Genomic DNA, 27,586 nt, shown 5'->3' on the forward strand with positions numbered 1-27,586 from the left:
GATTTTCAGATCTTGCCAAGCACCGGTTCAAAGCTGCCGGGGGTGTGGCTGGCACAGGACACTGTCAGACACATACAGGCTTATCTGCAGAGATTCCTTGTCCCCTCTCATGGGCCTTAAGAATAAAGCTCCAAGAGTTCAGGTATTCTAGTTTCAATGCTAAATCGAGCCCTGGGAAAGAAGGAGGTTCTCAACTGTCAGGGCCTGAACTTGAAATGTCAAGCTTGGCTATGGGATACAACCATAGTCAAAGGAGACACACCAGACCACCACACCAGAGGAGAGAGCCAAGGCCACAATAGTCCTCAAACGAAAAATGCAACTCTACTGACAAGAAAAGAGAAAGAGCTCTGTCCAGCTCATTAAGGCCCAGCCCTAGCTCCTGGCCCAAATCTGCAGATGGTTCCTTGGGTGGGATGCTAGCGCTGTAACTACTGTGGAGGGGTGGGGCAGGCTCCCCGGCTGACCTGGAAGATTAGCGCTGCCCCTGAGTCCCTTAAGACACACACAGTAACACAGTCTCACCTGAATAGCTCAGCTTATCGCTCAATCAATATTATAGCAATCCGAAAAGATCATTCTGGAGGACTCCGTAGAACAAAAACAGAAAGGTTAACCAGACATACAGAGCTGGACAGGGACCTTCTTTCCTGTGGTACCTCTGAAAAAAACTGTCACTGCATGAGGCAAGCAGTCAAGTCTATTGCCTGCTTGACCGCTGCTCCCAAAGTCTTCTGAGGTGGGAAAGAATGCCCCAGGTATAAGCAAGGTGCTCTAGGCTGGCATTTGAGATCTGGTCACAAGAGGGCACTCTAGGACTAGCGCTGACTCCTGGGCAGGCGCGTTGAAGGCTTGGTTTATTTATTCCTTCAACATTCATCTACAGAACCTCTATGCCAATACTAAATGCTATAAAAAGTTAGAAATGACTCATATTTCATTAGAAAACCAAGCAATATAAGCAAAAAATAGCACATTCCTGTTTACCCACCGGTAACTTCTCTCTCCTGCTGGTGCATTGCTAACCTTCTTTCGTATCTTTGTCTAACTGCTGCCTCCTCATTGAGCCTACCCTTCTGGCTGCACCTTAAAGCTCAATATTCTTAGTCTTGTTCAAAGTCTCCACCCAACCCCGCGGCACTGATACCCACACGCACTTTCCTTTTGCTTGGTTCGAGGTATTTGCTTTGTCTAGTTTGCAGTGCTAGGAATTGAACCCAGGACCTTGCACATTCCAGGCAAATGCTAGACTGGGCTTTACTCCTAGGCCTTCATGGATTCGTCTATTATCTCCATGGTTTGCATTCCTGTAGAACACACGCTTTATAACGTGGAAGGGTCTTTCTGTGTGCTCACCAATGGACACAGTGCCTAGAGCAGTGTATCACGTCCGAAAATGGTTAAAAACAAGTGACTATTTGGGGTTAGGACTCAGCCATCAATCACTCCTGTGGTTTGGGGAAGGAGGACTTAGGTATAACAGGCGCCTTCTCAGAGGAGATGACATTTAAGCTGGCATGAAGGATGAGCAGCGTCCTGTGACAGACAGAGAAGGCGAGAAACACAGGATGCCTAGGGGACAGCAGAGAAGACAGAGACGGGCTGTGTGATGCTGGGTGTGACCCAGGCAGATGGACAGCCCAGATGTCCCTCTTGGCACCGGTACTGCCACCTCCCCACAGTTGCTGCAAGCTGTGTCCCCAGGGATGACCAGAGCCACCTGACAGGAGCCAGGCTCTGTCTATCAGCCGCCCTCACCTTTCCCTACTTCCCGCTTTCGGTCTGGGGGCCACTGCAGAACACCGTTCTGGACTCTGCCACGGGGCAGCCACTGCTATTCCTGTCTATTCTGGTCTCCCTTCTGCCATGAAGAAGAAACAAACCACACAGCTCCAGGAAAACAATCCATCATTTTGTCACAGCATTTCCATTTCAAAGACTTCCTTTCCAGCAGCTCCCAGGGCTAATGCTTCCTCTTATTAGCACAGAACTGCAAGGTGAGCGCTGGGGAGGCAGAGGGCTGGAAGTGGACAGGAGGCCTGAGATTGTTGCCTGTCACCTCAGGGCAGTGTGTGTGCAAGCATGTGCCTGTGCATAAGCGTGTGTGTGCGTGTGTGTATGTGTGTGTCTGTCTGTGTGTCTATGTCTGTATGTGTGTCTGTCTGTCTGTGTGTCTATGCCTGTGTGTGTGTGTCTGTGTGTGTCTATGTCTGTGTGTGTCTGTGTCTATGTCAGTGTGTGTTTCTATGTCTGTGTGTGTCTCTCTGTGTGCCTGTGTCTGTGTGTGTGTCTGTGTGTGTGTGTCTGTGTGTGTGTGTCTGTGTGTGTGTGTCTGTGTCTGTGTATGTGTCTGTGTTTGTGTCCTTTCTCTCATGTTTCTCCCACTCTACGCCATTCTGTCAGAGGCATGCAAACCACCAAGGCACAGATGCCTGCAGGCACAGGCTGAGCCTCTGTGCTGTGCTGGGAACTCAGCCTCACCACACAGCTGAGGATTCAGAGGACAGACAGACTCCCCACCGTCCTGAAGCATCTCAGTCAGAGACATATGTATAGCTATGACTCAGAAATGCTGCTTTAAATGGCACTGCTGAGTGACAGCCCAGAAAGCAAAGGGGTGGGGTACCATTCTAGAGCAGATGATATTTAAGTTGGTCTGAAGCGTGAGGAGAGCTGAAGGTGAGAGAAGAGAAGGGAGAGCAGACAAGAGGAGTAGAAGGTGACCCAAAGCCCCGCTCCTGGGTGCTGGGTGAGGCTATACACAACAGCCACCAAGGGCCCCCGCTGTTCTCTCTGCAGACTGGTCCACCACCAGACATAGACAGTGGGAAGTGTTTGTGTGCCGGCCCAGTCCTGAAAAGCATCCCCCACCCTTGCCAACAACATAGATGTGCTGGTGGCCCCTTCACTCATCCCTGGCAAAGCCCCAGCACACAGGGGACCCCGTTGTATATAGTAATTCTCTAAAGGCAGTTAGCCCATCCTTCTCCCACTGCCCTCTCAGTGCTATCAGGACTAAACACCAGCCCATTCAGGAACATTCTGAGGACAGGCTGTGGATGCGAGATCTGGTAGATGACAGAAATGTGCCCTGAAGGCTGTTGGTGTGGAGCGCATCACAGGCAGGACCAAGGCCACAGCTCACCATGCAGGTCACACCCAGAGAACCCCAGGATGAAGACGCTATGCCAGGCTTACTGTGTCCTCACCAGCTCCTGACAAGGAACACCACCAGGGCCAGGTGAGCACTATGGGGTGAGTCTGTTGGATCCAAGCCTTGAGTTTATGACCGTCACCTCATTTAGACTTTCTCCACGGTCTCCAAATGAGGTTTGAGTATTTAAAATACAATTGTTAAATGTAAACCTCTGAAACACATAACAGGATTTTTGTAAGCTAATCCAATAACTCTTTTCTTTCTTATTCAAAAAAAATCTATACAAAGACTGGAAATAATGAACTGACCTAATTCTGTCTCACTCTTCACAAACAGACAGTATTGGTCCTGTGTATGAAAAGTGAGGCTTGGCGAAGCCAGTTCTTATTCCTTCCCAGCAATGACCTTCCTTTCCGGGCACCCTGAGGTTCAGAGACCAGGGCCTAACCACTGAGGGTACCACTCCTGTCCTGAGATCCTTTATAGTCTCTCAAGGCCTCTGCTCCAACTCACCCCAGACTCTCAGCTCCCCAGGGAGGTAGCTGGAGCCATTCCTCCAACTCCTCATCCCCATCTGCCTCTTCCCTGTTGGAGGCCAGGCCTACCCCTCTACAGACCTTCCCCCCCCAGGTAACAGGTGTGGTTGGTGATGTCTCCACTGCCCTGGTCCCCCAGGTCCTTTTTGTGCTTGGTCACTTCTGAGGTTACTTCTGAGAAAGACCCCCAAGGGGTGCCTCCAGATGGTCAGTAATATAATTCCACCATCACCCCCACTGGGACAGTCAAGAACATTCCCACCCTGTCTTCAGTCTCCTCTGAAGTGTCACTACCAAGTCAGGAGCTTCCAGCCCGAGACTCTGCCTATCTTGCCCATCCTCCTCCATCCGCCCATCGTCCAGACAAAGTGGAATGGGAATAGGTAGCAAGGGGCCTGCCCCATTTCGAGGCCTTCCATGAGGGAGGAGGTTGGCTCCACCAGTGAGAGCAGGTCTAGTCTTTCACTACCACTGTGCGACATAACTAGGACCGCAAAAGACTGACTCTTGTTGACATGACAGACGTCTGAATTCTTACATTTTCCTGGGGAAACGCCAGTCAAGAGGAGGCAGTACCTGCCCTGAGGAGATGGCTCAGTCAATAAAGCACTTGTTTCGTGAGCATGAATAGCTGAGCTTGGGCCCAGAAGCCATGGAAAGATGCTGGGCATAATGGTACACAGCTGTGCCCCCAGCACTGGAGACAAAGCCAGGAGAACCCCTGGGGCTCCTTGATCAGCTGGTCTAGCCTAATCAGTGAGCTAGCTCCAGGCCAATGAGAAATCCTGTCTCAAAAGAGTGAACAGTGTTCCTGAGGATGATGTTCAAGGCTGTCCTTTGACTTCCACGTGCTCTCCTGCACAGAGAGGGGTGGGGGTAGGAGGAGGGGGATGAAGAGGGAGGGAGGAAGGAAGGGAGGGGGAGAGAGAGGGGGAGGGAAGGAGGCAGGAAAGGAGGGAGGGAGGGAGGAAGGGAAGGAGGGAAGGAGGGAGGGAGAGAGAGAGAGAGAAGGGAATAGAAGCAGACATGTGCAGTCTCCAGAAGAGCATTTTCTAGGGAGTCCACGCAGACTCCAAGCTCTGGGGATCCTCTCTGGAAGCTTGTCTGCCTGTCCCCCAAGGTGACTGAGGGCCCAACTGACACACAGCAGGAAAGCCAGCAAATCTACCTCAACCCGTGTCCTCACCCAGTCACGGCTCCTTCAGGAAGACTGTGCATGGCTGAGAGGGAGGGCCTACCATTGGCACCACAGTCCTCCCTGGGAACGCAACAGCTGGCACCTGACCTCAACTGCCAGCCTCACAGCACACCAGCATGAAGATGCCCTGAGCACTGATAGTCAGTGTGTGTCCTAAGAAAGAACAGGACACTGTCCAGGGTTCCAGCCACCACAGAACAGCAGCAGCGTTGGACCCTGGACCCTTCAGAGAGCTTCTGCATTTCCCATCCTTGTCTGCAACAGCAATGAAGCCCTACTAGTTGTTAGCCTGGAGGCGTCCCCTCCACGGCCTGAGTGTTCTCTTGGCAGCCCTAACACCACACCCTTGCCTCTAATCCTCAGATGGCCTCTTCTAGAAAGCTCTAGAATGGAAAGACAGGTGGACAACACATGCCTAGTCTCCTTCACCTCAGCTTGAAATGGCCCTTCCCTTGGTGAAAGTTCCTGCCGGACAACCATAGACCTATCCTTCCCCGGCTCATTTGGTCACAGCTCTGCCCACACAGTACATGGCAGACAAAGCCCAACCCCATATTAGTGCAGAGCTCCGGTGCCATTGAGAACGAGAGAAAAGAGTCTTTGAAGAAATGCAGTGTTTATTAGGAGCTTTCCACTTGGTGTGTGTGTGTGTGTGTAAAACACAATCTGGTGTAGTTGTATAATCAGATAGCCTTGGCCAACCCAATACGATTGTTGGCCCTGTCGAAAACACTGTAGAACTCCCGGATAAAAACGTCCCCTAGGATCCACATCTGGGAACCAAACTTGAAACCACTGGTGCAGGAGCCCGGTTCCTGGAAAAGGCAACACTGAGATGAAGCTGGACTCAAAGACAAGAGGTCTTCTACCCCATCATCCAATCACTCTTGGTCGTCCCATTTCATCCTTGAAATCACCTTCCCGGATAAGCAAGGAGAATGGGATTCATCATACTCAGCAGATAGAAAGTAGGGGTTGAAGAGATGGCTCAGCAGTTAGCAGCACCTGCTTCTTGCAGAGGTCCAGAGTTCCCAGCATCTACATTGGGTGGCTCAAAACTGCCTGTAAGTCCAGCTCCAGGGGATCTTATGCCCTCTTCTGGCCTCTACAAGAACTGCATTCGCAAACACCCGCCCCACTTCTCCACCCACACACCACACATTAAAAATAACTAAAAATTGAAATAATGGACTGGAGAGCGGGCTCAGGAGTTTAAAAAAAAAAACACTTGTGTTTTTCCAGAGAACCAAGCTTCAGTTTCCAGCACCCACATGGTGGCTCATAACCATCGGTAACTCCAGTTCCAAGGGATCTGATATCCTATCCTGATCCCTATGAACACTAGGTTCTCACATACTGCACATACAAACATGCAGGCAAAATACTCTGACACATAAAAGAAAAGAAAAAATAATTTTTTGTTTTATTTTTTGAAGCAGGGTTTCTTTATGTAGTTCTGACTGTCCTGGAGCTGGCCTCAAACTCACAGAGCTCTTCTTGCCTCTGCCTCCCAAGTGCTGGGATTAGAAGCAAAAAAAAAAAAAATCTTTAAAAAAAATTAAATGTACTTAATCTGAGGTTATTCGGTGAGGTCCTGACCCCATGTACTGCACCCCACATCTAGCCCCTTACCATCACACTGAACATCCATTGCCCTTAATCATCATTAGTTTGGGGTACTCAGGACCAGGCCATGTTGAGGCCAGCAGTGCCCACGACAGCCAAAATGAGCTATGGAAACTCTGGATAGAATTCTGTGCTGCCAGGGCTTGGAAGTTTGAACAGTGGATGGGGGTCTCTGTGCTTGGTTTGGGTCCAATCTATATCCCTCCTCCAAGCCCTCGGTGTCCTTTCTGTTTCCTATTTCTTTCAGCAAGAAGCTATGGAGGCCACACAAATAGGCTCAAAGATGAACATTATGACTCTTGTGTGCTTTGCCTGGTCCATGTCATTTGTCCTCACCAACTCCACTGACTTGCCCAAGTCCCAAGGGAAGGGATACTAGGTGGACCCAGAGCATCACTCTCCTGAAGCTCATACCTGGTTGATATAGGCCGAGGGTGGCAGTGGAAACATCCTGCCGTGGATCTCAAAGACAATTGTGGGCATCATCCCCAAACGCCAGCAGTTGACTTTAAACTGAGAGAAGGGCGAGAGACGGCATTTATCAAGAGAGGCACTGCTGGCACAGAGCTCATTCCTCCACACCATGTGGCTCTCCTCAGAGGGAAACAAGGACACCCTCCAGATGAATCTGGGTCTCAAAACATGGCCCCACAAGAGGGATCAGCTTTTGGCAACACAGGGACAGAGCCCAGCATGGGACAAAAAGAGGCTTGCCCGCAGGCATATCTTCCTTCTAGGTCAACCAGAGTGCACAAGGGCCTCAGGGAAAAGGGGAGGGGTGGCTGCCCGAAGGGGTGAGGAGACTGAAACAAGAGACTACTACAAAGATCACAGAGGCGTAGCCTCTCCGCGTACCAACCACTGGCACTCCCATTGCAAGCACAGACCAAAGCTGGAAGGGGCGGTTGCCCACTTTTGAAAACCAGTCTCAACCAACAATCCTCTTCCTCATTTCTTGGGCAGAAAGGGGCTCTTGATTCAGGTGGGAGGGCGGGGCAGGGGTTCTCTAGAGGTAAGGAGAGGGCCTGACCTTACCAGGCCATACAGGCCCTGCACAGCCCCAATGGCCTGTTGGATGTTGAGGATGTCGCCGCCAGGGCCCGCCAGCAGGGCAGTGCCTGTGTCCAGAACGGCAGGGCAGCCACCTTGACAAGCCACCACTACATCATTGATGGTGATCCTGGAAGATTAGGCATAGCGGCTACACAGTATCAACCTGTATCCTGCCCTCTCCCCCTGGGTCCTTCCCACCCCTGCCAGGATCCTTGGGGAAGGAAGGAGGTCCAGGTCCCCTTTTTTTGCCTCTTCTTGGAACCCCCAAAACTTTCCAAATTCAGAGAAAATTCCCCTCAATTGGTGGCTAAATTGGAAACAGTTGCAAGGGTCCAAATAACAACAAAACAATCCATTTGCCTGCCCCTCCCTGAGTGGAATGAGGATTAACTAGTTGCCTGAGGATCCGGTTTCAAGTTTTCTCCGCCATTTACTTGATATATGTCTCAGATGAATGTCCCCAACATTTGTATACTTGAGCTCCTCATGAACCAAATGGGTACACGAGCAACCCCTTAATCAACTTAAGGATGGCTAAAGGCTCAGACCAAAACCTTCAGAGTCTATAACCTACACTCTGAAGACAATACTGGCATCCACCTCCTACAGGCTCAGTGGGAACCAATGAGACAGCCACTGTAGACCTACAGGCTCAACACGGTGCCCCCCAGGCAGTAGGCAGTCAGTGTGACCAGTGCAGGGTTGTATACACAACACAACCACTTGCAAAGGATGCTGGTGGCTCACAGGTGGCTATCAGAACCAATCAATAATCTCAGAGCTGCTGGGTGCAGTTCTTCTCGGACCTGTGCTCTTACTCCTGAGCCCCCTTATCCACACATCAAGAGTCAGCCTCCTGCAGGAGCCCATGCAAAGTTCTGCTCACCCACCTGTCCACTGTGAACTGCCAATATCCCTGCACGGTCACAGGCACCCAGTGCAGCGAGCCTACGAAGTAGGACTGATCGATGGCTCCCAGCGTGAGCATGCTCCCCTGGTCATTCCTGGAACCAAGAAAGGCCTCTCTGTAGCAACAGACACCCCATTGATGAGGAGCGCCCAGTCCTGAATAAGCGTCCCTCTTTCTCTCTCCCTGGTGGAAGGAGAAGCTAAGACTCTACAGGATCTCAAAGACGATGACACACGATTGCTGAGATCCTGTGCCTTTGGAAGAACACGTCAAAAGCGCTCGTCTAGAGATGTGAACAGGCTTCACTTTCGTTGCTGTTATTTGCAGGACTGGGGATTGAACCTGGGTCCAGCACACGAAAGTCATCTTTGACCCAGTATATAAACGACTTCAGTGGGGGCTTTGAACAGATAGTAGAGGTGCCTAGAAACCAGAATGGAGATCGTTTGGATGCTGGTGGCTACCTTGGCAGGTATGTTTCCGAGGGACAGACATTCATCTCAGGTGTGTGTGTGTGTGTGTGTGTGTGTGTGTGTGTGTGTGTGTATCCAGTCCTTACCAGGTAGAAAGTCAGACCCTTGCTAAGCACAGCTCCTACCTGTTCATGTAGACAGAGAACAGGTCTTCGGCGACCAGGTGCCTGTTCATCATGTTGTCAAATATGGGCACTGAATACTTGGAGGCAAGAGAAGGGTAGGACAGCCCCAGGATGCCATCGAATGGAGAGAAGACGAAGATGTCACCTGGCTCCTGGGTACTCAGGCCCACAGTCTGGTGGGTAACTGTAATGTCAGAGACCTGTGAAGAAGAAGAAGAAGAAGAAGAAGAAGAAGAAGAAGAAGAAGAAGAAGAAGAAGAAGAAGAAGAAGAAGAAGAAGAAGAAGAAGAAGAAGAAGAAGAAGAAGAAGAAGAAGAAGAAGAAGAAGAAGAAGAAGAAGAAGAAGAAGAAGAAGAAACAGCGCATGATGAGCTCATCGGGGAGCTTCTGCAGCCAGAGACAGGAAAGTTCAGGGATGGAGCAGCCAGCCTGGGACCACAGGTCAGGGTCAGCATCCAGCCCTCACTGGCCTATCTTCCCTGTTATGGATAATTTGGGGTTGTTTTCAACTTAAGAGGTTGCAGTGAGCTGGGCCCTCTACACGTTCTGCTTCGTTTTGAATGACTGGTCTGCGGAGGAGACAGTGTTTAGTGCAGACACAGGTTTCACGTTGGGGACAAGCCCAAAGGAAGTGGGATGGTGGTTGTCTCGAGGCTGCCTGCAGAAGCAGATGCACCTGAGCCTTCGTGGCCCTCTCAGACACTATCTGTGGAGGCATCGCCACTCACAGGTGCTGTGTGGGTCCCCGTTCTGTCGCCTGCTGACTGAGCTTGAACAAGTTCCTCTCAGGTCTCAGTCCCTTATCCGATAAATGGAATAACAATGCCTGAATCTCAAGTCGGTGCCAAAGCTAAATAACTGAACACCCCACTGAGTCCCCAAGTGTCTGTGCATTGAACAGTTATTGGTACCATGATAAAGAAGGAGGGTCTTGACTTGCCCATTTCCCCAGCGGGCAGATGTGTCCACCAGTCTGCTCCGGGCCACACAAAGGGCTGAAGCAGATCTCATGCCTCTGCTCTGTCCCATAAAATCAACTGACTTCCACACTGAGCAATCAATTTGGCTTTCAAAATCTGAATTGAGCCTACCACACAGACTACAACTGCCTCACGCTTCTCAGTAAAGGCCAGATGGAGTTATCCCTCCGGCCCCAGCTCTCATAACTTATCCTGTGCCCCTTAGCTCACTTCGCCCCCCATGTTGGTCTCTGTCCCCTTCCTCAGCTGCTCCAGCTCCTCCCCCATCCCAGGATTCTTGCCCTCCGTCTTCTGCAGTGCTGACCACAGGTCACCTCAGGCCTGGCTTCTGGAAAGATATCACTTGGGTTCCAGCCTGCAACCGGCTGTCATGTCCACCAAACCTCGGTCCTCTGGTTCCCAAACCCTCTCTTCCACATGCTCCAGTTTTGTTTTCTTCTTGCCCCTACTCAGCAGTGTTCAGAGCCATCGGCCTTGCCTTTTGTGTGCAGGCCATGCTCTCACAAGGCCACCAGAGTGCCTGTTGCTAGAAAGCATGAGACAAGCAAGTCCGCTCTCCTCCTGCCCACCACTGTCTTCCCTAAAGCAAGCATTCGTGGTGTGGATAAATGAACGGTGGCCAGGTGCTAAGGAATAGCTTGGTTTTTGTTTTTTTGTTTTTTTTTTTTTTTTTGCTTTAGCCTATAAACTACTATTAAGGGTCTCCGATATGCCAGGGATAAGGCTTTGAGGATGTAGCAATGGACAAAAAGAAATGCCCCTGCCCTGAGAAACATTTTATCCAACAGAAGAGACCAACAGTGAATTTTTAAAAGCAGTGATATGGCACAGGGGACAATGAGCCCTCAGAAGGAAAACAAGTCATGGTGAGGTCATAGGCAGCATGTGATTTTATAGGATGGTGAGAGACCTTGATGAGAGAGTGACATTCAGACGTGAAGCCAAGGCCTGGGATCGAACAGGCCACAGGGAAGGGAGCTAGAGGAGGCATGGCCATAGACAGAGGATTCACAGAGTAAACTGAGTGACACAGGCCAAATCTGGCCAGGATGGGGAAATGAACACCAGGAACTGGGGGAGGCACTCGAGTGGAGCTCTGAGAACAGAAACAATAAGCAATGGAGGAAGGAAGGGAACATTATACAAAAGGCTATCAGTGGGAGTTCCACACCCATTGAGCCATCCAGTGGACAGGACCCAAGGGATCGCACCAAATGCACAACCCACTGGAACCAGGGTGTCTCTGGGGAGAGATAACTACAGGGAAAGGTGGGGCGAGCCCAGGCTGTTGCCACCTCACTTACTGTGACAGTGTCGTAGCCCAGGAAACCCTGTACTCTCCCAGTGCCGTACTGGACAAACAGGGGCTTGCTCAGGTTCTGGAAGGTGAAGGACTTGGACGGGTCAAAGCGGTGGTGTTTTTCTGCAACAAAGACCCAGATTAGTGAACCCATGGTGTCAGCTTGCCCCAACATTCCCAAGCAGGGTGGAAACCCTCACCAGACCTTGTAAGAACAGAGCTATGGATCAGCCATTCTCTCTGTGAAAAGCAAGCAGTCTGGTCTCTGGGCAGCATGGTCCCATAGTTTGGTCAAGAAAGCCCAGCTCCCTCCCACCCTCCCCCACCTGTACAATTTCAAACACAAAAAAGAAGAAAACTAGGTGTGTGGTTCCTATGTCCATTTTCTCTGTTATCTGAGTAACTTTAGCCAAGGTCTTCTCTAGACCTCTGTTTCCTCATCTGGGAGGCCGGAAAAGAAGAGACAAGAGAGATAGGCAGGATGGGAGGTCACTCACTGCAGACTCTGCTGTTACAGTAGACAGAGGGCACCCAGAGCTCTGAGGAGCCTGTGTCAAACACCACCGTGAACTCCTGGGGCGGTGTCCCGATGTAGATCGTTCCGAAGTACTCACTCTAAGGACAGACAGCTCTTGGTCAGAGGTGCAGTCAGGGGCTGGGGGCGCTGGGGAGTTGATGCCAGACACAGACTCTCGTGGGTCTTGTGTTTTCTACCCAGAGACCTGGGAAGGGGGTCATCAAGTGGGGGAAAAGGAAAGGCTGTGCCTGCTCCACAGGGAGGGCTCTGCTTCAGTCCCTCTGCGGTCCCACCCCAAGCCCAACAGCAGTGCTGGCTTCAGCTCAGAAGCGCACTACAGACCGGCAGTAAAGTCCTGCCTGGGAAAGAGAGCAGAGCATCCTGCCAAGAAGCCAGCCACAGAGGTGGGCATCTGCTGAGGGCAGAGTCCCAGGAGCCCAGCCACGCTCCTGCCCCCCTGCCTCCTGCCAGCACCCTGGAGGCTGGGGAAGAACTGTGGCCTAGATATAGAAGTGAAAACACAGACATAAAAGCACGGGCTGCTTGCTGTCAAGAGTGACAGGGAAGGGGACTCCAGAAAGGGACAGTGCTCAACGGTCTTCTCCATGCCTCCGCAGCTGTGGTGACATCTTGCCCTGTTGTCACCAGATCTGATGACCACACACTAGGACAAGGTCCCCCCTGGTCCAAGGAAACAGCTCATTGGAACTTAGACCCATCCCGGCAAGGCTTTTGGAGCCCTGAAGAACAGAAGAGCTGACTTTGTTGGATCTGCTGGCCCATGGTAGAGCTACTGATGGCAGGCAGGGAGGTGGCCTCCACGACTCAGGCGCCACGGTTTCTGACAGAGAGGATGTTCTGGCAAGGCAGGAACCTAGGAACATGAGAATCCATCCCTGAGAAGGCCTGCAGAAACACTCACATCCAGGTAGTTGGTCAGAGGCTCACTGGCCACGATGCCGCTGCCGAAGCCCTTCTCACTGAACTCAGACTGGTGCGTCCTCAGGAAGCCCTCCAGCAGCCCACGCTCCTTCAGGGTGTTCCTCAGAGACTTCCCTTTGTGCAGAGGGATCCTGAGGTGGGATGAGGTAAGTGAGACTGGGCTGCACGAACCATCCTCACCCTGTTGTTTCCAGTCCAGCCTCTGGCCAGCGTTCCACAGGCCAAGGATATTTCCAGCTATTAAAATCATAACTCAAAGTAAAATCATAGATTCTGTGTCAACTTAGAGGTCACTGTCTAGCTTCATTAAACACACTGCCCTGGCCCCTCTCTCTTCTTTTCTTTTCCGGTATGGTAGAGACTCGCTGTATTAGCTGAATGACACAGTAAGCCGTGAGTCTTGTTATTAATGGTTTGAAAGACGCTGGGGATGCCATCACTTACTCGGTCACCAAATGTTCTCTGTCACCTCACTGTGTGCCAAGGCAAAGAGGACACATAGTGGAAAGGACACAGAAGGAGCTCTCTATGTCTCCTACACAGTGGCACCTGTGTGGCATTGGTGCCACCCTTTGCCAACCCCTTTTCTTTTCTCTCTGGTAGTGTTTTCTCTAAAGTGACTGGAAACCCTTTAGCAAGAGCAGGACCTCAAACGGGTCCTCTTTGCCCAGTTAAGGTTTGGGGTCATGGAGGCAAGTCAACTGGAAAAAAGTAAGGGGGGAGGGAGAAAAGAAGAAGAGAGAAAACTGCAGAAGAAACCATTCTGGACTCGGTTCTGCCATATTCCTTGGCAACCTGAAAACTGCCAAGTCCCTGAGCCAGGAGACTCCCCAAGTCCTCTGTAATTCACTGCAGGGAGGGGGGGCTATCAAAGCTCTCTGATCTTCACATTGGAGGGTCAGAGTGCCTTTATCTTCAGTTTCTTCTTATACAATAGGGCTAATTATGCCTTTCCAACACTTTTTTATTCTGTATTTGACCATATGACCGTTTTTCTCCCCTGTAGATTGAAGTAGAACTGTGTGCGTCCCACAGTTCCTAAAACTTGTAACGACCTTGTCGTTCTCCTAGAGCTGGTTGAGAAGACATCTTGAGATTACCGAAGCGTAAGTGCCACGTAGTGGCTTCAGGACCCTCTCAGGACCCTCTTCTTCCAGAGAGTTACAGAGAGAATGCAGCATCTACCTCATGCAGAGCCAGAAGGCCATCCCTGCCTGGAATCCACCCCACGGTCCTCAGTTCCAGCTCTGTCTCTCATATAGCAGCCAGCAACATCAGCCAGCAAACCTTGGACCTGGGAAAACTTCATCATCAGTACACTCCCCCTCCCAGAGAGCCCTCACTGGACCAAGACACTCAACCTCCTCTCAGGGATCCAATCCATCTTCTGTGAGATCAGGCCTTGACAGAACACACATGAGCACCTGGGTTGGGGGTGGGAGCAGCAAGGGTGCAAGCCCAGCCGGCTGGTCGCATGGTGTCGGGCAGCTCAGGGTCTCTCCCTGAACAGTGGTCTCATCTATAAAATGCAAGTCACCCAGTCTATGGCAGTAAAGGTGATGTCCTAGTTACTTTTGGAGAAGAACCTACAGACCTCTCTACAGGAGCGCGTACACCAAGAAATCTATTTTAATGGATGCATATATAGCTCCTACCATATGTCCAGTACTATTTGAAGCATTTTTACAAATATTAACTCATGCAGTCTCATAACAGCCCTAAAAGATTGGCACTACGATGACCCTGATGTCATGGCAGCTGAAGAAGCGAAGGCACAGACTGTCCAATGGGTGAGAGGACTGAGGGCCAAGTGCCAGGCAGTTTGGGTCTAGAAACCATGCCTTCCTAACCCCAGGCTTTCTGTCCTCAGAATCACATGCAACGTGCAAAGACAGAAGTGAGAGCAGGCCCTGTAGAATCTCCCCAAGGGAACCAAGGGATGGAAGAGCAGCCATCCACATGCCCGTGGAGGGTCCATGAGATGCCCTCCCCTGCCCCCCACCAGCATCCAACATTCACCTGGTGAGCGCATGGCTCTGAGAGATGGCAAGGACAGCCAGGAGCAACACAAAGCACCTCATTCTGGAGAGCAGGCCACCACCGGTCTAGCCAGCGCCCATCCTTGCAGTCTTTATAGAATGGGGCTCCTTCTGGCTGGATGCCCAGATTTCAGAGGCACCCCCCATCCTCAGGCTACTCCACAAACACAGTGAGATAGCACCCAGACTACCCAAGACCCACATTGATAAGAGCTGCAAACTCTACCACTATAAAGACTTCAAAGTTGAAGGGTACACAGACTGGGAAAAGTCAACACAGGCCCCTCTACACCAAATTCCCCTCTAGACAGGATTTCTGAGCTAACACAGGTGGGGCTGCTACCAGGAACCTGTTTCATGTTCTGCCTTCTGCTCTGTGAGCAGCCAAGCCACAAGCCTTCCTCCTTCACCCCATCTGTAGACAGACTTCACTGGATGTCCAAGATGCTCCCATGTCCGTCTCACCCAGACCAGTTTTCCAGAAGGGGCTTGGTCTAGTCTCAAGGTGGCATCTGAGACCAAGAATGCTTGTATAATCTGCCACCTCCGTGGATGAAGCTCAATGTTAGAGTCCAGAACAACCATACTCCATGTTCCCACAGAGAGCAACGTCTAAAAGAGAAGGCTCGTTCATCCCTGGAGACACAGTGTTCATATGAAAGGGATGCTGAGAAAGCAAGGGACAAATGTCTGGTCACTGGAACAGTTGGGATAACTGGGGAGCACAGATGGGAAGGCAGATGCAGGCCCCACACAAAGAGACAGGGGGAATAAGGCAGCGGCAGTTTAAGGGGTGCGGTATGATGAGACCGCATGTAGGAGGCCCACTCGGGGGTAAGTGGAGATGCACACGGGTGGGAATGTTGAGCATCCTGTTGGAGTCCAGGCCACGGAAGCCAGATGGCCACGCCTTCTGACACGAGAGAGATTTAAGACAGGAAGGAAGCTAAAGTCTATCTCCATAATATTGGTGGAGAAAACTATGTCCCAGGCCTATGAACTGGGTAACCGTGATGAAGCCAGGATAAGGCAGGCAAACTGGAAGGCAAGGGGTTCAGGGCAATAACACACAAGAGACTAAGAGCTGCCTGCTATGAACAGGACAGACATCTTCATGGAAAGGAAGGCTGACAAGGGTGGAAAGTGGGGAGAGGGCAGGCTGCAAGAGCTGAATGGCCAGGGTGGTGGATCTGGTTCACCAGCCCTTCTGGAAGAGGTGCAGTCTGAAATGTCACACACTTGGCCTGTGGGGGACCCAAGAGGCCAGGCAAAGGAAACCAGAGTATTTGAACAGAAGTAAGGACAGGAGTCAGGTCTGATCCCTACTGTGGCAAGGGCCTCCTCCGTGCACACCCTTCACAAAGCCACCGGATGTGTCCCCAGAAGTCTAAGACACTGCTGCTTCTCATGCTCCTGGGAGGTGGTCACGAGCACATGCAGCTGCCACCTGTCACCTTTCACCTCAAAGGCCAGAGAAGGAAGGGGCAAAATCAGTACTAAAAGGTGAAACCTGTTTCTTGTTTCCTTCCCTCAGGGTGCTGATCTGACGGACCAGGCCCTGCCTCTAGGCTGTATCTCCTCTATCCTCCATCACTGAACGTACAAGAGGTGCTAAGGGAATGTCCGAGTAAGCAGATGAGTGCTAAGAGGCCTTGCCACTGCCCTGAGAAGCAGCAGAAAATAACTGGTAATGTCTACAGGGCACACTGCGGATGAGTAGGCAGAAACTCAGGCCAATAGGTCTGACGTGTCCTGAACATTCCCTCATGAAACCAACACTGCTTCTAAGTCTTTCTTCTCGGCCTCCAGGCACCCCTTGAGACAGCCACAGTATGTGCAGTGGGCCCAACCTGCGATATTCAGCACTAAGACCCTCTGAGGGAGCACCTTCAGGAAGGTGTTGGGGAAGGGCTGACTGTGGCTCCACGCTGCCAACGGCCCAGCCTGACCCAGTACAACTTCTCAAGGACAATGACTACCGGTGTTAGGTGCAACCACCTCTGCCACCGGAAGGCGACCGCAAAACCGAGAATCAAAGATCCCTTAGTGCTATTTGCCTTTTATTTGTTCGTGCAGTTGGCAGCCCTCTGAGAGCGTTCGAGTGCGCGCTGGAACACCGCCCCACCGAGCACAGCGCTGCTGCGAGAGGTTATCTGCAGGTGCAAGCCACAATCGAGAAAAAGCTTTTAAGACAGACCATGATAAGAGGCGAGCCCTCTCGACCTGGCACGGCACAAAGGCCTATCACCTCGGTCTAGACGGCTCGCGTCTGGGGACTCACGAAAGCGGCTGAAACAACTCGGGACCCAAGGGTACCCCTTCTTCAGCACGAGGCTTTGTTCTCCGCTCAGATTCCCGTAGGGACAAAGCCAGCTGAGGTCAGTTTCTTAAATATCTTCTATGAGTCTGCACTAGACACAGACAGAGTGAGCCCAAGTGGGTCTAATAGAGGAAATTCAAAGGAATACTCCCCCTGCCCCTACACACACACACACACACACACACACACACACACACACACACACACACACTGCAAGGTGGCAGGAAAAATCATGTGTGGCCATTGTGGCCTTGAATCCAGGGTCAGCTACATGGGGCTATGACTACGGGCAAATTATTTCCTTACCCCTCCATGCCTCAGTCTCTTCTTCTAAAGGAAGAGCAATGATATTGATACGGTCATGTGGTTTCAAGAGCTAACATCCCTTATACCGTAGAAACAAAAATTCTCAACAAAGCACTTGCAGACTGAATTAGGAACACACAGAGAAGATCATACAGCATGATCAAGTTGGTTTCATTCCAGGGATGCAAGATTGGTTCAACATATGTAATGAACACAGCACAGCACATGAATAGGCTTAAGAACAGAAATCAAACATCTCAACAGATACACGAAAGGGCTTGAACAAAGACCAACATCTCTTCATGATGAAAGTCCTGAAGAGAGAACACACCTCAACATAACAAAGGCTACTCTGACAAACCTAGCCGGTCCTATCAAATTCAGAGAACTGAGAGCGTCTGCTCTAAAAATCACCAGAGAGACAAGTGTGCTGTGGTGGCTTCAATAAGAATACCCGCCATAGGTTTGTAGTCAGGGAGAGGCACTATTCAAAATGGATTAAAAGGATTAGGAGGGGTGGCCTTGTTGGAGGAAGGCGGGCTTTGAGATTTTCAAAAGCTCAGTTTCCCTCTCCTTTCTCTCTGCCTGCAAATCAAGATACAAGATACAGATCTCAACTACTTCCACATCATCCCTGCCATACCATGCTCCCTCCCTGCTGGGATAATGGACTTCACCTCTGAAACTGTAGGCCCCCAGTTAAATGCTTTCTCTTGTCAGAACTGCCTTGGTTATGGTGTCTCTTCACAGCCATGGAACACTGATAAGATGGGAGCGCTAAGTGGGGAGCACTCTTGTGTAACAGAGTACTCCAAGTCTTAGTATCAGGACATGAAGTCAACCTACAAAACTCAGGGGACCAGGGAAAAGCTCTGTCAATAAAGTGTTTGCACGCAAGTTTGACCGACTTGAGTTCAACCCCCAGCACTCACATAAAAAGCTGGGCATGGAGGCACAGAGGCTTGTGCCTATAATCACTGGGAAAAAGGAGAAAGGCAGATCCCTGAAGCTCCTTTGCCCAGCAGCCACGCCTACTCATTGAGTTTCAGGCCAATGAGAGATCCTGTCTCAGAAAACAAGGTGGAGCCCTGAGGAGTAAGACCCAAGGTGGACCTCAGGCCTCCACATACATGTCCAAACATGTGCATCACATCCAAACATATGTATGCACATACACGCATATGAACACATGTACACCTGCACATACATACACAAGAATGCAGTAACTTTTCTCTATACCAACAGTGAACTTGCCCAGAAAGAAATCAAGAAAAAAAAGATCCCTTTCACAATAGCTTTTTAGAAAGAAAGAATGAATGAATGAATGAATGAATGAATGAATTTAACCAAGGAGGCAAAGGATCTTACTAATGACAGCTTCAAGATATTGGAGAAAAAAAAACTGTGAGAAAATCCTAGAAGAGGTAAGACCCCTCCCCCTCACACTCAGGGGTTGGCAGAATTCATGTTGTGAACTTGACTGAGGGAGTACACCGTGAAGACAGGCCAAAACAGAGATTCCAGGGTTTGCCACTTTCCAAGAAACACCAGAGATGTGGATTTCGGGGCAAACATGCACCTTTGAAACAAGAATCAGCATTAACTTTTCTATTACACAGACAAAATAAGATAGGTAGGGCAAATCCCTACCCTAACAACCCAGGGACAGGCCCTCAACAAAACCTAGAAAATGCCTTTGGGCCCCCAAGACATGATGAAATCAACTAGGGGGCTGGCTCTCCAAGAGAGGAAGGGATGGGGGCAGGGGAGGCTGTGGAGGACAGGCCCAGCCACAAGTGCTTGTACTTCTGCAGATATGGCTGGGCCCTCACAAACCAGAGACTCTGACATTAGACTGTACCTATTGTCTTCTGGAGATCCTTACCTAAGAGGCTCAGGAAGTCCACACCAGTGAACACACTGCTCACCACTCAGCTATGCTAACTAAGGAGGGCTTTTTCCTGAGATGAATATGTGTTAAAAAAAATATCAAATATTAATCACCAGCAGCATTAATTTATAACAATGCTTGTTTCCCTCCCAACTTCCTAGCTGGCGTCCGGCGTAAGTGCTTTGAACCGAAGCTTGTTGCACTATGGGGATTAGAAAGAGCCTCTCTCACAGTCTTCACCAGAACTGAATTAATTGGCTTCATGGGGCAGTTCACAGATTGGAGGGGGCTGCCATGAGAAATAAAATACTGGGATGGGTCTATTTGGGGTAAAGTCTAAAATATTAAAGAAAAGAAGAAATCCAGAAGTGCTATCACACACATGTAATCCCAGCACTTGGGAGGTAGAGACAAAAGGATTAGAAATTCAAGGTCATCCTTGGCCATAAAGGACAACCTGGGGTACATGGCGAGCTTGAGGCCAGCCTGGGCTACATGAGCTCAAACATCAAGAAGAAGGAAGGCACATGCCACATCCTTTCTTTACTATCCTGGTACTTCTTAGTGTGTGTATGCATGTGTGTACACTCATATGGGTTCACATGTGTGTATGTGTGTAGAAACCAGTGTCAAACTTGGAATATCTGTTATGGTTTAAGTAAAATGCTGCAGATCCCCCAGTGGCTGCAGGGGGCAGCGGGCCATGAGACCATGTCGCAGGTCCCCAAAGTGGTGACAGGCAGCGGGCAGCGGGTCCTGAGAGCAGCCAGTCTCAGGCAAGGGTGGCGCAGTTCCTTAAGTGGCTGCAGTGGGCCATGAGGGGCAGTGAGTCCCAGGCAGGGAGCCACGTGGTGGGTGAGGGACCTCCACGGGGCAGCCAGTCCCACCAGGAGAGACAGACGGATGTGCACACCATGAGACCATGCTGCAGGTCTTCAAAAGTGGCTGGTCCCAGGCAGGGAGCCACGTAGTGGGTGAGAGACAGACAGATAAGCACACCATATAGAGTGAGGTTGGATATTTATTTAGTGGGTTATGGAGGGGAAAGGGAAGAAGGGGAGAAGGAGAAGAGCAGAGGCAGAGAGAGAGAGACAGAGACAGAGCGGGGAGAAGGGACTGAGACAGAAGCTGGAGAGAGAGAGAGAGAGAGAGAGAGAGAGAGAGAGAGAGAGAGAGAGAAGGAACTCAGGCTGGAAGCTGAAGATCAGTTTGCCTGGCTGGCTGACAGAAGAGGGAGTAGGCGTGGCTTGTCTCTTAAGGGACAGAGCAGACCATTACAGTATCTTTCTCAGTTGCTTTCTGTCTTGTTTATTTTTAATTTTTTTCTTTCTTTATTTGTGTGTGTGCACGCACATGTGCATGTGTGTGTGCACATGTGTGCAGGTGTGTGCATGCACGTGTGCATTGTGTGCACGTGTGCATGTACACGATTGTGCTCATAGAAGCTCAAGGACAACTCTCAGGAGTTGGTTGTCTCCTACCACCTTGTGGGATCCAAGGTGTAAACCGCAGTTGTCAGGCGTGAACGCAAATCCACCATGCCAGCCTTTCACTTTGTTTCCGAAGCGAGATTTCTCACTTTTGCCGGGGCTTGTTGATTTAGCAAGGCTGGCTAACTGGCTAGTTAACCCCAAGGGCCAGTCTACTCTGATTCCCCAGCACCATAACCACTCAGCTGTTGGTTGTTTGACCGTGGGAATCAAATTGCCTCCTCCTTGCACAGCTCAGGCCTTCCGGAGTGAGCTAGCCCAGCAGCTGTGCTGGTTTTAAGACGCAGTCAATGGATAGACTGGGATTTTAGCCAATGGCAGCTGCCTCAGCTCTTGGCAAAGCAGCGTCGATTTTCTTGTTACTTGCTAAATTGATTTCTCCAGCGGTTGGGTTGACTGACATGCTGAGGTAAGGCTTCTACAAAGGTAGAAGGTACAGAAGTACCACATGGGAGTCCTAGCTCGAGGGCTCATTGAGCGGCTTGGTAATTGTAACTGAACCCTGCTGCTAACACCAGAATCCACCCTGTGCTGCTTGCCATATCTGGAAACTGTAGCTGAGGCTGTTCAAGGAATGTGTTCTCCTGATAGAGTAGCCCACAATCTGGGAAATGCCAGGGTGGGGTCAGAGATACGGCGAGTACCTAAATCCCCTTCTAATCACAGCTATTATCGGGAACCTGTGTGTGAACTTGAACTTGGCAAGGAATGAACACTGGGTTTCTGGCTGCTAAGTTCTTTCAGATTTGGGGCCCCTGAAATGCACCCAAAAGCTTTCCCATCCTCCCCAGCTATTTGATTTCCTCCACTCAGGAGAGACCTCCAAGCTCCCGTGGTTTAGGGAGGGGCGTGGCACAAAATCCCCAGGGGCTGGGCTGAGGAGCCAAGGGCTGACTCCTCAAGAAGTCTTCATAAAGAAGAAGAACTGACCATCTCACGCCACTTCCACGTGGTGGATGACAACCTGGGCATTTCCATACACTACCATTTCATCTTCACTGCAACCCCAAGAGGCAGGAGCTCTTGTCCATTTACTTAACCTTTGGGCTTTGCTCTTGTGACAGATTTCAGGGCTCTTCTCTGGCTCTCTGTCAGAAGCATGTTCACAGCTCTTTGTCCATCAGTGCATCTCCCTGCCTAGGCAGCCAGTCTAGGCAGACATAGGGGTCACACCTGCAATTTCGGCATTTGAGAGACAGAGCAGGAGGATTGCCATAAGTATGAGGGCCATCTGGACTACATAAATGAGTTTCAGGATAGTTGGGGCTATGAGAGAGAGAGAGAGAGAGAGAGAGAGAGAGAGAGAGAGAGAGAGAGAGAGAGAGAGAACTTTCAGGGAGATGGATATTGAGTCGCATGCCTAGCGTGATAGTGTGACCTGGGCTACATGATCTTCCCAGGACCCAAGCCAGATGAGCAGGAGAGATAGGGAAGATTGGAGCAGGGCTATCTGCACGGAGTGGAGACATGTGGCCTTTTCTTTACATGTGTTGAAGGGCAAGTCTTTCAGGGGAGCTCACTCTCGCCCATGTGAAATTTGTGTGCCTCCGTGGTCTAATGGCGTGATTCTAACAGGGGTACAAACAATCCCAGGACTCCAGAGTGGACTTGATGCCCATTAACTGTGTATCAGATTCTCTGCTCCTGCCAAGGCGAGCAGGGCAGTGCCTCCAGGGAAGGGGAAAACAACCCTTGTATTCATTTAAAGACACCACAGTCACAACAAACTGGAACCCTGCCCTGCCCTACCAAGCATAGGCTAGTGCTTTTGTGCTACTGATCTCATGTGGACTCTGCAGCATCAAAACTTCCATTCAAGACATTGCCTGAGGGGCTGGAGAGATGGCTCAGTGGTTAAGAGCATTGCCTGCCCTTCCAAAGGTCCTGAGTTCAATTCCCAGCAACCACATGGTGGCTCACAACCATCTGTAATGAGGTCTGGTGCCCTCTTCTGGCCTGCAGAGATGCACACAGACAGAATATTGTGTACATAATAAATATATAATTTAAAAAAAAAAAAGACATTGCCTGGGGTAGAAAGCCACAGATTCCCAGTACGAGGCAAGATAGCAACATCCCTTGGAAACCACAGAAGATTGTTCCAAGACCCCAGTGGATAGCAAAACCTGAGGGTGCTCAAGTCCCTTACAGAAAACAGCACAGGATTGACGTGTGCCTATGTACATCCTCCCACAGGCTTAACCCTTCCTAGGCCACTTACAAAACCTAACACAGCACAGCACCGCACAGTCACGTGTACTGTCCAGAGAATAACGAGAACAGACACGCACGTTCAATGCAGATGCACTTTTTAATATGCTTGAACCCCAGCTGGCGGAATTCGCATGAAGAACCCCCAGGGTTTGGACGGTGACTCTGTGTAGCTTGCGTTACAAGATGCTCTATGTAGCTTTAGTGAATGAGGATCTTATTCTCCTTCCCTCCACAACCTGAGTGTTACTTAACCACTAGAAAATGGTCATTCCTGTTTGGAGGGCAGTCAAGCCATTTTGCAACACACAGTGCCCACCTTCCCCAACAGGAGATTCTGAGAGTCTGACCACGTCCACGCCCGATCCTTCCTGCAGGGGGATGCTGTTCCTCTCCTCCTTTCTCTTGTCAGCTTTGGGGTTCTTAAAGGTTTTTCACTTTTTCTGTTTAGTTTGTTTTTTGTTTTATCGAGACAGGGTTTCTCTCTGTTACAGTCCTAGCTGTCAATCAAAGTTTCTAAAAATAGCTTTACCGTGCTCTAATTCATTCAGCACATCCTTATCCTCATAAACTGCACACTCCAGTGATGCTGGAGATACTGACTGTTATACAACCACCTCCACGGCTTAATTTTAGAACATTCTTGTCACTCCCTAAAGAACCCTGAACCCCTTAACTCCACATTTTTCTGCCTTCACCCTACCCTATTCCTAGCCAACTGTGACCAGCTTTCTCTATCTGTGGGATTGCCTGCTGTAGACACTTCCCATAAATGAAATTGTGCAAAGGTGGCCTTCTATGACACACTCTGTCATCCAGGGATTTCTATTCCACTATTAAGCATGTATGTACCATGTTTCTCTTTAGGGCTGAGAAACAGTCCATGTTTGAATATCTTATCTACTCATCCGGAATGAAAAGGGCCTATTTGTACCAGGGCCGTTCCTTGCTATCATTGCCAATCCCTGGTCTGGGAAAACGTCCCTGAAGACACCCAGAGTGTGCCCCAGGCCAGCATGTGCTTCTTTATCTACAAGGCAGGGTCTGCTATTATTATTTTTATAGATTTCAAACAAAGCCTCAGTGTTGACTCTTAGGGCTGGTCTGAGAGCTGATTTGGGTTCACTCTGTAGGCTCAACTCTGAACCAGTGTCCAGCCCTGCAGCCGCTCTCCCCTTTGTGATCTTTCTCTTCAGGCTTAGGAGCCTCTTGTTCCTCCTTGGGTCCCACCCTGGTCATTGCCTGCAGGAAGGAACCCCTTCATCAGCGGTGGTAATCGCGCAGAACAGTAGCTAACCAGCGTTTACGCGGATCTCACTCAGAACGCTAAGGACCACACCGAGGGGGTTCCACGCTGAACAGCAGAGGAGGCTCTGCCAGCAGACCTGACAGCAGAGTACGTCCCCGGACACTCTGCCCTTCTGTGTTTGGCCCTCTTGTCCTGGAGGGGCGAGATCTCTAGCCCCTGGCTACCTGGAGACCTGTGGAGATGATGGGAACCATAGTTAAAGGAGCAGCGGCGATGAGGAGGAGCCCAGGTGCTGAAGGAGCCTCAAAGGCGGCTCTGCTGACCCTACTACATCTTCGGGGTTCACAGACAGGCGAAGGGTGAACTTATCCACATCTGCTCTCTCACTCTAGGGAATCTGTGAGCAGGGAACGCGTACGGCAAGTGGCCTAAACTCCCGCAGGAAGGGGGTAGCCGCTTCCAAAGCCAGCCACTTCTAAGGTGGGGCAGAGACCGAGTGTTAATGAAACATTGTTCTTGTGGTCCTTCCGGAGGCAGGCTTCTGTTTAAGCGTTGTTCTGGGCCTCCAGTGGAATCCAAAGCAGGGTGTGTCTGAAGAACTCAGCCTCTATGTTCTGGAAGCACCCTGTCCTCTTTTCGCCTGCAAGCGCCTGCTACTTCCATTTTTCCCACGAGAGGGCGCCAGACACCAGTGGTTGAAGAGGACCGATTTGGGCCAAAGGACAGTCAGTGAAGGATCTGGTCTGTCAACTTCACCTGACCTTATTCTTCTAGAATACATTCATGTTAGGGGCATACTGTCTTTATAGGGAGTTTTGTGTAGCCATAATTCTGAAGAGCATATTACTAAATGTAAAGAATACATTTTCCTAAGCCTACAAACCTCTCCGCTGTTTGTCCTTGCCACAGCCGAGAAGTGAGGCAGAGGGTCATTCCTCATTCCTCAGAATTATTACATTAAACATGAAAATGAGTGTTGTCATGTTAAATTGTTGGTTCACCCTATGGGTCTGCAGGTGGCCTGCTCTGAGGCTAGGACAGAAGGGCAACATGGCGCTGTACTAGGGAGCGCCTTAGGGCACCCCAGCGTCTTGTTTCTGGGGCATCGGAGGCACTGACTGCTGCCCACTGCTCTCAGGGTTGCTCTGTGAGCAGGGAGGGACACAAGCTGGAGGTCAATACCCAAGGGCAGTCAGCGGAACCTGGAGATCCGGGAGACAAGGAGGATCATGGGACCATAGACCTAGAAAGGAACTTTACAGCTAGACCTGGGCCTGGAGACCAGAGGGAAAGAGTCTGTGGGATGAATGCAGGAAAGTCTATGCAGGACCGTCTGTGCAGGTCAACAGAGCAGGAGGACAAGGGCACAGCCAAGGCCCAGACTCATGGGTTCTGGAGTAAGGACTGAGCAGAGAAGTGGGAGAGGAGAGGAGAGGAACCCGGGTCTTAGAAACTGCAGTGAACTCTCCTTGGCTTCTAAGAAACGGAGTAGTTCCGACACATGGTCTCCCACATTCTACATTCTTTTAGGGTTTTTTTGGATAGCTGTGAATGCGGCCCAAGACAAAATTACCAGCTTACTTTAAAGGAGATTTTGTTGTTGCAACTTGATTGCTCCATTCGGAACTTTGTAAAAGGCAACTTTTGTCAGAGTGTTGTTGGACACCCTGTATCCAGACTAAGAACTCAGGTGGGAAGAGTCGGCTGTACCAGCAACCTTCCTATGGAAAAAGCTCCCAGGCCTGGATTCAGGCTCAAGGCCTTGCCAGCTCCCTTGCTGACACAAATTACCTAACCCTGGGCACATGTGGCCAGCGGGGATCAAATATTTGACATAAACCCAAAGGGACTAAATTTCAGCTCTGAGAGTTGAAGTAGGCCTGTGCTAAGTCTCCTCAAGGGAGCTTCCCCACTGTCCCAGCTCTTCCTAGCAGATCCCCAACACACACACACCCAGAACCCTCTGAGCTGCCTCTCACCCCTAGTTCAAAGAGACCCTGAAGTCTTCTTGCCCTGAGAAAAGCTGACTTTGTACCTACGGTCCTAAAGTAAGGAGCTAGTCAGTGAAAGAAAGATGAACACTCCTCATGTTGGTCCACACCCCTACAGGACCTGTGACTTAGTGATACACCCCAGGGCCAGTGCCCAGGAGGCTGTGATTTAGGGAGAAGGTGCATGCAGGACGGGGCAGACAACTGGGAGGAATGAAGCGTCACGACGTCGTGGGACTGGCCAGCTTCTCAAGGTCACAGCCTCCTCTGTAAACACCCGTGGACGTGGACTATTCCGTGGTAGAAGGTGTGCCCGTCAGCTCACACATCTGCAGTGGACAGGGCGGGGAATGGAGCGGTCGCAGGGAACTAAATCACACCGAAGGAATGCAGAAGAGGTCACCCAATAGGGATTCTGAGCCCAGACAGACTAAAAGTTGGCGTTCTTCAAGTCCCGGGAGCAGCGGTACCTGCCATCCAGGAACCTGGAGCACAGGAGGCTGGGTGAGCAAGGACAGGTGTGGTGCTGGCGTTTCCTAGAAAAGGGGATCTAGAGAGAGAGAAGGAAGCAGTCCATCAGCGGTAGGAAAGGGTTGTGAGAGCTCCGTGTTTGTGGGTGTTCGTGGGTGACCAGAAACTGAGGATACCTGCTACTGAGCGCTGGGCCACTGACCCCGAGATGCTGAGCCGCTACACGCAGTAGCAGGTACTTTCCTCCGAAAGCGGCGGTCAGCCGGCGGAACGCCAGCAGGGCCATTTGGGACCCGTCCACGGTGAACGTCAGGTGAAGTGAGAACCCACAAAAGTCTCTTTACCAATGTATTAGGGGTGCGATGGAGAGCAAACTCATGAATACAGATGCCGCTAATCCAGCTGTGCAATGAAGCCCAACCACAAGGCCTGCTGGAGAGTGAGCTTGTGGCCCTCTCCTTAGTTGTATCTGGTCAGTACTCAGAGAAAACCACGCCCACAGCAAGTTACCCCCCAAATGTCATTGGCTACACCAAAGAGCTCCTACTACAGCAAAGGCCTGCAAATGTCTCCTCCCAGCCAACAAAAAATGTTGATTACAGACGACCACTCCAAGGCCTGGAGGGATTGAACCGCGGGACAACGACAACGGCACACAGCTAATTCGTGGAGGAGCTAGGATTTGAACCCAGATAAGGCTGATGCTTAGCACTCAGAACACCTGTGGCCATGTGCATGCATGCTCGCTTGTTCTCTCTCTCTCTCTCTCTCTCTCTCTCTCTCTCTCTCTCTCTCTCTCTC

At 50.6% G+C, this 27,586-nt stretch overlaps 2 protein-coding genes across 2 annotated transcripts in view; both read right to left on the reverse strand.

Annotated features, from left to right (window-relative positions):
• Positions 1 to 5,535: 5,535 nt before the first annotated feature.
• On the reverse strand, positions 5,536 to 14,904 carry LOC126491896 (chymosin-like). Its single transcript, XM_050127842.1, has 9 exons — positions 14,837 to 14,904; positions 12,798 to 12,948; positions 11,856 to 11,973; positions 11,363 to 11,481; positions 9,079 to 9,278; positions 8,461 to 8,574; positions 7,553 to 7,697; positions 6,932 to 7,030; positions 5,536 to 5,706 (listed from the first exon to the last, which is right to left on the reverse strand). Exons 1-9 carry the CDS (start codon positions 14,896 to 14,898, stop codon positions 5,575 to 5,577), a joined length of 1,140 nt encoding a protein of 379 aa, XP_049983799.1. The 5' UTR covers positions 14,899 to 14,904; the 3' UTR covers positions 5,536 to 5,574.
• Positions 14,905 to 26,744: 11,840 nt separating this feature from the next.
• Positions 26,745 to 27,586, reverse strand: part of Prok1 (prokineticin 1) — a 5,268-nt gene continuing 4,426 nt past the window's right edge. Inside the window, exon 3 of the mRNA XM_050127794.1 lies at positions 26,745 to 26,864. Coding sequence (XP_049983751.1) covers positions 26,745 to 26,864 — 120 coding nt within the window. The remainder of the gene's footprint in view (positions 26,865 to 27,586) is intronic.

Source organism: Alexandromys fortis, unplaced genomic scaffold (genome assembly GCF_014885135.2).
Source record: "Alexandromys fortis isolate MF-2015 unplaced genomic scaffold, M_Fortis_MF-2015_v1.1 scaffold_292, whole genome shotgun sequence".
NCBI lineage: Eukaryota > Metazoa > Chordata > Mammalia > Rodentia > Cricetidae > Alexandromys > Alexandromys fortis.

Coding starts and splice junctions, on each gene's coding strand:
- LOC126491896 (XM_050127842.1), bottom strand. CDS start 14,898: ATGAGGTGCTTTGTGTTGCTCCTGGCTGTCCTTGCCATCTCTCAGAGC. Junction 9,279..11,362: donor TGGGCTACGACACTGTCACA/GTAAGTGAGGTG, acceptor TCTTCTTCACAG/GTCTCTGACATTACAGTTAC. Junction 7,698..8,460: donor TGGCAGTTCACAGTGGACAG/GTGGGTGAGCAG, acceptor CTAATCTTCCAG/GATCACCATCAATGATGTAG.